At 42.6% G+C, this 7,976-nt stretch overlaps 1 protein-coding gene across 23 annotated transcripts in view; it reads right to left on the minus strand.

The window, feature by feature from the left end:
* The window catches only part of DOCK9 (dedicator of cytokinesis 9), a 291,607-nt gene that overhangs the window by 159,389 nt on the left and 124,242 nt on the right, over nucleotides 1–7,976 (minus strand). For all 23 annotated transcript variants that reach the window (XR_003682501.2, XR_003682502.2, XM_028497260.2 and 20 more), the window contains exon 2: nucleotides 3,542–3,658. Coding sequence is in view for 21 of the 23 variants with exons in the window: in XM_028497260.2 (XP_028353061.1) it covers nucleotides 3,542–3,658 (117 nt within the window). In the remaining 2 variants the exon portion in view is untranslated. The remainder of the gene's footprint in view (nucleotides 1–3,541; nucleotides 3,659–7,976) is intronic.

Below are 7,976 nucleotides of genomic sequence, written 5' to 3' on the forward strand. Positions count from 1 at the left end.
AGGCTCCGGACGCGCAGGCTCAGCGGCCATGGCTCACGGGCCCAGCCGCTCCGCGGCATGTGGGATCTTCCCGGACCGGGGCGCGAACCCGGTTCCCCTGCATCGGCAGGCGGACGCGCAACCACTGCGCCATCAGGGAAGCCCCATTTTAATCTTAAAGGTTATCATCTCTGTTTAATTGTCTGTTAAAGTTTACCTATTATTTACCCACGGAAAAGTAAGTTCTCAGAGTTTTGCCAAGTAAACTTGAAGAGACCACAAAACTTTAAGAACAATAAAGGTCCATTAGTCACCAGAAAGTGTGCTCCTTTTATGACTCTGTTTCGCTTCCATTTTATTTTTATTTCAAAAATTACCTAATTTTCCACCAAACCAAATCATTGGCTCAGCAAAAAGTTTTACAAATCTAGTCACTGGCATTTCCACATGTGCTCACTGGTATTCATAGTCACTTCATGAATCAAAGAAAACCAACTAATTAATGTTCATAATAACTTTACAGATTTTATACGATGCCAGAAGCACCCAAGCCTGGCATCCAGCGTGCAGAGGTCATGTGGATGTGGAGGTGGATGGGTGGGGAGGGAGGTGACAGAGGCACCAGCACAGCCCCGTCCTCAGGGCCGCAGCACGGGTGGGGACACTTGAACACAAAAAGCACGAGAAGCCATTACTGAAAAGCTCTAGACAACGCACTTAGGTATTCATGTAACAATGCAGACAGTAAGTATTAGAGGAACTAAGAGAATGGGGAAAAAATTACTGTGGATTTGAACAACTTCAGAAGACAGGGGATTTGAAGTGGCCTCAAAGGGTGAGAAGGTTCTAGAAAGATGGGAAAGAAGAGATGATATTGCCGGGAAGGAGAACCATAAAGCCAGGGCAGAGACAGAACAGAACGACCCCAAAGCACCAGGGTCTGATTCTGAAAAAAAACAAGCATAGTCTATATGAGCCAAGGTATTCCTACCCCAGTCTTGGCAGATAAAACTTCACTTCATAAATATTCTGACAGCTGAGAACTGTCCTTTTTGCCTCTTTAAAATTCACATTGACTTTCTGTCTCTCGGGTTTTTTTTTGTTTTAAACACTCTTCTCCCACCTTAGACAAGTACACCCAACAACAAACCTTATCTCCATAAGGCTCATTTTCAGAGAACTCAGACGTTCTTAGGGGCTGACCAATGCCAACACGGGTCTACCTGCGACCTGTACAAATGTATCATCACTATGCACACCTACAGTTTAGTAAATTATCATTTTGAATATAGTTGACAGGACTTCACACCAAATTCTATTATCTTAACAGGTAACTAATATTGTTTAACTAGTAAGTATAGGATTGCAAATCAACTCCACTATGCATTTTGCTCACTATCTGACCCATTTCCTAACCAACCTGCTACCATTTTTCCATACGAAGTAAAATACTTCCCCCTGATCTAATCCGTTCCCTCTGCCTCTAATAATACAATAATAATTCTGCTCCCATTCTGCCTAAAAGTGCAGGGACAGACAGAAGGAATCTGTGACATCACTAAGACATTTGGCGCATTCCACTAACTAGACAGTTACTAAAATCATCAAGACAATTTAGCAAGAAAGCATATAACCTTACTGGATTAGAATACAGGAGTCTCCTAGAAAAAAATAACTATCCAAACTTCACTGTGCCCCATCACGATGACTGTGATGGGGATGAAAGCTGAAATTCAAGCTCCTTAATCTTTGAAAAAACTTCCCCCAAACAGAACTTAACACTGTTCATTCAATCTTGGCCAGCAGAATGTCAGTGAGTTCTTCGCCGTTCCTAGAATATTTGTGTCTGGTATCCCCAGAGAAGTTGTTATAGGCAAAAGGGACAAAGGAGTTTTTCTCAAAGTTTCAATCATCTGTTTCTACAAATGCTTAAACATCCAGGTTCCTTGTCTGTGAGATAAAAGATGAAATTAAATTAAGTGTATATTATTTCTGTGGTTTGTTTGCTTCTTAAGCAATTTTATCTCAGGATTGCAAATACAATTTTGCATTCCAGGCTGCAAAACTGGAAATAACTTTGTTACTCTAACTGATACCAAGGAGAATACATACTTCACACTCAGAGAAACTTGAGATAACCTTTAGCTTCCTCAGAGCACACTACAGGAAAAATACGTCAACATGGAGTATAATTTGTAATCATCTGATTTAACTTCTCATGCTAACAAATGATGCTAACAAAAGGCATCATTCTGAGGTTTCCATTTATTCATCCCTTAGCTAGGTAATCTACTCTTGTAATGAGGTTTTCAAGGCATCATATTTGGGGGCGTGATCTGAAACCATGTATGAGCAGAATGTACTTTGGCAGCAGCATCCCACTAATAGTCAATTTCATTTCCGTGGCATTCCTTATTTTTCAGGAAAGAACTAAAGAATAATCATTTTACCCACAGTTAGAAAATTCTCACCTTTGTTGTAAACTGGAAGCTTTTAAATTTGGTGGGGAAAAAAAATCTCAAGGAATATAATTTAACAATTGTTATTAACACGGAAATTTCTAAAGACAATTCGGTACATAAAGAACTGTATATATAGCAGGTTATGTCTGGGGAGTGGGATTAAAAAGAAGGTGGTAGGGGAGGCTTTTAATGTCAAGTGTTTCAATAGTGCCTGTTCGTTTGTTACAAGTATGTACTAGTTCTTTAAATTAAACAACAAAGAATCAAGGAAGCTTTAAAAAAAAAATAAGGCAGTTTAATTCACAAAAGACAGGTCTTGGATGGTAACGGCATCAGGTAGAGAAGAAGGAAGTGCCAAGATTAAGTCCCAGGAGATCAAGGGCAATAACTGGAATCTCTAGTAGACAAAGATGACTCCAGGTTGCCAGGCATCTAACGGTACTGGGGTTCTATCACTCCTCAGTAGCTCAAAGCTCTTGTGGGTCACTCAGCCACAGGCCATAGTCTGAAAGGCTTCAAGCAACAATCTAGAGCAGCTCACAGCAGAAGCTGTGCTGAGTCAGTCCCCTGCTGGAAGCTACTGAGCTCCCAGAAACAGCACCTGTCACTGCATTAGTGAGGTAAATGTTAGGACATTCCTTGATGTCAGAACCCCCAAACTCTTCTCTATGAGCCCACACACAGTTCAGGGCCTCTTTCAAGGCAGTCTCCCAAAGTGACATCCTAAAAGGATGCATGGCAAAATCCTCCACTGCTTCCAAGCAAATCCCATCCTTAAGACTCTAAGGCACTTGGCAAAACCCCTAAATACCTCTTCAAACAAATTTCCTAAGACATAGGAGGCACTTGTGTCTACAGAATTAGCCCAGAGTATAGCATTTCTATTCAAGATAAAATATACACACTTGAAAAAATATTTCTGTCATATACGTATGTGTGTTTATGCATGTGTATGCATATATATACATATATGCATACACATACATATGTAACATATATTCATATCTGCATGTATACACACATAAACCCACATATATACACATATATATGCAAAAATAATACCACATGGCTCTATTTACAGACACTTAGAAGTTACCTACCTGAAAGTCATCATAAGGGAAAAGCAGCATCTCCCTTAAACAGTCGTTCAGGATCTGTGTCTTCTTCTGGACGATGACATTTTCATAGTCGAGTGGCTCAATCAGCTTCGGTTTGGCCTAGAAGGTGAAAAGATAAGCAACTGGAACATTCTTATAAGATAAAAGTAACTTCTTAAGACTAAAGAACTTCATACATCCTACTCTACATGTTTTTGTACTTTCCAACTTTTCTACAATGAGAGTGTATCAGTTTTGCTATCAGGAAGAATCAGAAACAAGAGAAACAAGTTGTCTTCAAAGGAAAGAAAACACTTCATGGTCCTCGTGCTTGTTTGGTTATTTAAACACAAAGGAGGCTATGGAGTCTGGTGGAACTTCCAGTCACGTCGTGGGCCACCCCTGGCTAGGTCAGTCCCCTTCTAAGCCTTAAGCTTTGCCAGAGCTGCCCTGCTTGGAGGTCCAGCCATGGTCTGGCAATGAAGGCCAGCAGCTCCAGCCATGACTATCTCTTCTTGGTCCTGGGCTTAAAGCAATCCCCAGAGCTCACTATTTTATATAAAACTCTATGGAACTCATCTCTGAGTCTCAAAATATCCCTGTCTAACCTGAACTATCTATACACTTACATATGCAACACCTAAACATAGAGAAATGTGAGCTGGACCAAAATCAGGCAAGCAAGGGAAAAAAGAGCTTAAACCAGGGCTTGTGGATGACCCCCAGGGGGCAGGGATGATCATCCCTGGCACGCACTAATCCAAAGAAAGAGGCAACGAGCAACTGGGGAAAGAAAAGAGAGAATATGCCTTTTCTAGCTATTTCCAAAGTTATTCTCAGTAAAAATCTCATCTAGTTTTAGTCATTGCCACAGTGTTCAGTGATCACTTCCCAGATGCAAGGCACTAACTGGGCTAAGTCAAGGATAAGGATATATATTCAACTAACTATAGCACAGTATGCCAAGTGCTAAAAAAGGCGCGCGTGCGTGCACACACACACACACACACTTATCAGAAGTAAATTCATTATATCAATAAATTCATTAACACCTAAACGTAGAGAAATGTGAGCTGGACCAAAATCAGGCAAGCAAGGGGAAAAAGAGCTTAAACCAGGGCTTGTGGATGACCCCCAGGGGGCAGGGATGATCATCCCTGGCACGCACTAATCCAAAGAAAGAGGCAACGAGCAACTGGGGAAAGAAAAGAGAGAATATGCCTTTTCTAGCTATTTCCAAAGTTATTCTCAGTAAAAATCTCATCTAGTTTTAGTCATTGCCACAGTGTTCAGTGATCACTTCCCAGATGCAAGGCACTAACTGGGCTAAGTCAAGGATAAAGATATATATTCAACTAACTATAGCACAGTATGCCAAGTGCTAAAAAAGGCGCGCGTGCGCGCACACACACACACTTATCAGAAGTAAATTCATTATATCAATAAATTCATTACTGCAAGATTATTTTTGAAACTATTAATAAAAAATCATCTGATAACACAATTTCAACAAATCCTCTATATATTAAAATGACAATTCATATACAAACAGGAAATATATTAAAGACATCTGGTATGTGCCATCTAAATTAGGAATTGTAACTGAGACTTCTGTGTGTTCCCAAAATCTGTCTCTTTTCCTTCCAAATAGAACTGGACTACATTTCCCAGCCTCCCCATGGTTAGTGTGGTCATGTGACTGTCTTCTGGCCAACAGCATGTGAGTGGAAGGGATGCGGTCGCTGCCAAGCCTGGCTCATAAAAGCCTCTGCTATAGACTGAATGCTTGTGTCCTGAAAACTCGTATGTTGAAACCTAATCCTGAAAAATAATGGGATTAGGAAATGAGGCTTTGGGGAGGTGATCAGGTAATGAGGGTGGAACCCTCATGAATGGGATTAGTGTCCTTATAAGAGAGACCTCCAAGAGCTCTCTTGTCCCTTCCACCATGCGAGCGCACAGCAAGAAGACAGCATCCACGAACCAGGAAGTGGACCCTCACCAAACACTGAATCTGCCAGTGCCTTGATCTTAGACTTTCCAGTCTCCAGAACTATGAGAAATAAATATCTGTTGTTTAAGCCCCACTCCATTGATATTACAGCTGCCCAAGCTAACTGAGATGGCCTCTCTCCCCTGTTCTCTCCTTATTCCCCTCTGCCAGCAGCATGCACAGGATCCAGCAGTGGACACAGGAGGCCTGAGGAAAGGGTGAAGCCCCAAGACGAAAGGAGTTTGGATCCTGAATCACCTTGAAGAAGGCTGTCTGCTTGAAACAGGCACTGAGATAGCCTGAGAACAAGAACTAAAGCATCTACTGTGTTATGCCAATGAGGTTCTCAAGTTTCTTAATGAAGCAGTCAGCTTGCTCTACCTAATATAAGCATAAATTGTTCATATTTAACTTCAATTACTTGATTTAAGTAGACTCTACATGATGTCATGATATGCTGAGGAAAAAACACAGTGCTCAAACAAGTGCACAATTATTATAATTGGGTAATAGTACATGTTTATGGATGGAGATTAAAAATATACACAATCAAAAAAATTAAAGCTATCTTGTGAAAGTGTAGGTAATTTCTTCCTCTAAAATATTTGTAATGTTAAAATGTTTTTACATTCAAGAGGCTAAAAGATTTACACAAGTAATTATTTTTAAGTAAGAACTGACACAGAAAATAAAAGTATTCTCCAAAATATTTTAATTCAACTTAAATAATTTCTTCCTTTATTTTAGTTTGTTATGTTGTATATAGTAATCAATCTACAGGTGCTTGTTGGCAAAATGGATCAATGTCACAATCAGTAACATTTTCTTTAGGAACCATGACTATATTCCTAATAAAATCCAAAAAGGCACAGAGCTTTCTACAGTGACAGAGCTCAGAATTCTGACAGCTAAACTTCCATTACAAGGAGGTCAGAAGGAGAAAGACTGCAGGATGGAACAGACACTGCGCTCCCCCCTGCCCTGTATCGTGTCCAGCACATGACTGCAGCCAGCGAAGCCCAGAGCGGGTGACCTGGTTTTGCAGCCCTGGGCACCTCCACAGGCACCAGCTGGCCCAGGGGAATCCTCGGCTGGGTACCTCCCCTTCCGGCCCCTCGGCACAGAGCATCAGCTCCACTCCCTCCAGGCCACAGGGTAAGGTCAGACTGCTTTCTCAGAAAACTGCCGCAGCGTTAGCCCTGGTTAGCAGAGGGTGCTGCGGGGACACTGCTGAGAAAGGGGCTTTTCTCAGGCTCCAGTGTTCTGGAATTGTTCCTTGGTTTGGGGGTTTTTTGCTTTGTTCCTATAGCTCAGCAGCCACTGGAGGCTTTCTGGGAGAGACCCAGTGGAGCACACCCTGCAGAAGTTGCACAGGCACCCCAGCAGGTGGTTCCCAGCCTCTAGCCTACAGATCCTCAGCAGACTGACTTCTCCACTGTCCAGAGACCAGGGCCACAATCCTTCCACCTAGGCCTGAATCTTAGCCTTGGGTGCAGGTTTTGGAGGGGTGGGGGGCAGGTTGGCTCTTCCAAGTTTGTGCTTTCCTTGGGTCTCTGCTCCCTGGATAGACTAGGCTTGTATTTTTTTTTTTTTTTTTTTTTTTAATTGCAGTACGCGGGACCCTCACCGTTGCGGCCTCTCCCGCTGCGGAGCACAGGCTCCGGACGCGCAGGCTCAGCGGCCATGGCTCACGGGCCCAGCCGCTCCGCGGCATGTGGGATCCTCCCAGACCGGGGCGCGAACCCGGTTCCCCTGCATCGGCAGGCGGACGCGCAACCACTGCGCCACCAGGGAAGCCCTAGGCTTGTATTCTTAGAGCAGAGGTTGGCAAACGTTTTCTGTGAAGAGCCGGAGAGCAAATATTTTGGCTGACTTACAGTTTCTGTCATAACTAGTAAACTCTGCTGTTGCAGAGCAAAAGCAGCCATAGTCAACAAATGGGCACAGCAGTGTTACAATCAAACTATTTACAAAAACAGGCAACCCAGTGATGTACGTCAACATCTCAATAAAACTGGCATGGCAGGGGGAGGGGCACTACAACAGCCAGATTTGGCCCACGGGCCATAGTTTGCTGATCCATGCTTTAGAGTTACCCTTAGTCCCTAGTAGTTGATCCCCTTTTACCAATTTAATAATTCTCTACATTAATTTTCCATGTTCAATCAACTGATTTGTTTTCTGCCTCTGGACTGATAGACAATGTTTACAGCTTCTTAAGTGCATTTAATGACACTTCTCACCATTTGACTGAACTTGGATTTCTTAAATGTTTAGTAAATAAAAACAACAATCATATTCATAAATCAGTTTTGCTATTTAGCATACCAAATAACGCTTTTTTCTTTTTTTTTTTTCTGCGGTACGCGGGCCTCTCACTGCTGTGGCCTCTCCCGTTGCGGAGCACAGGCTCCGGACGCGCAGGCTCAGCGGCCATGGCTCACG

The sequence above is a fragment of the Physeter macrocephalus genome, chromosome 13 (genome assembly GCF_002837175.3).
Source record: "Physeter macrocephalus isolate SW-GA chromosome 13, ASM283717v5, whole genome shotgun sequence".
Classification (NCBI taxonomy): Eukaryota; Metazoa; Chordata; class Mammalia; order Artiodactyla; family Physeteridae; genus Physeter; species Physeter macrocephalus.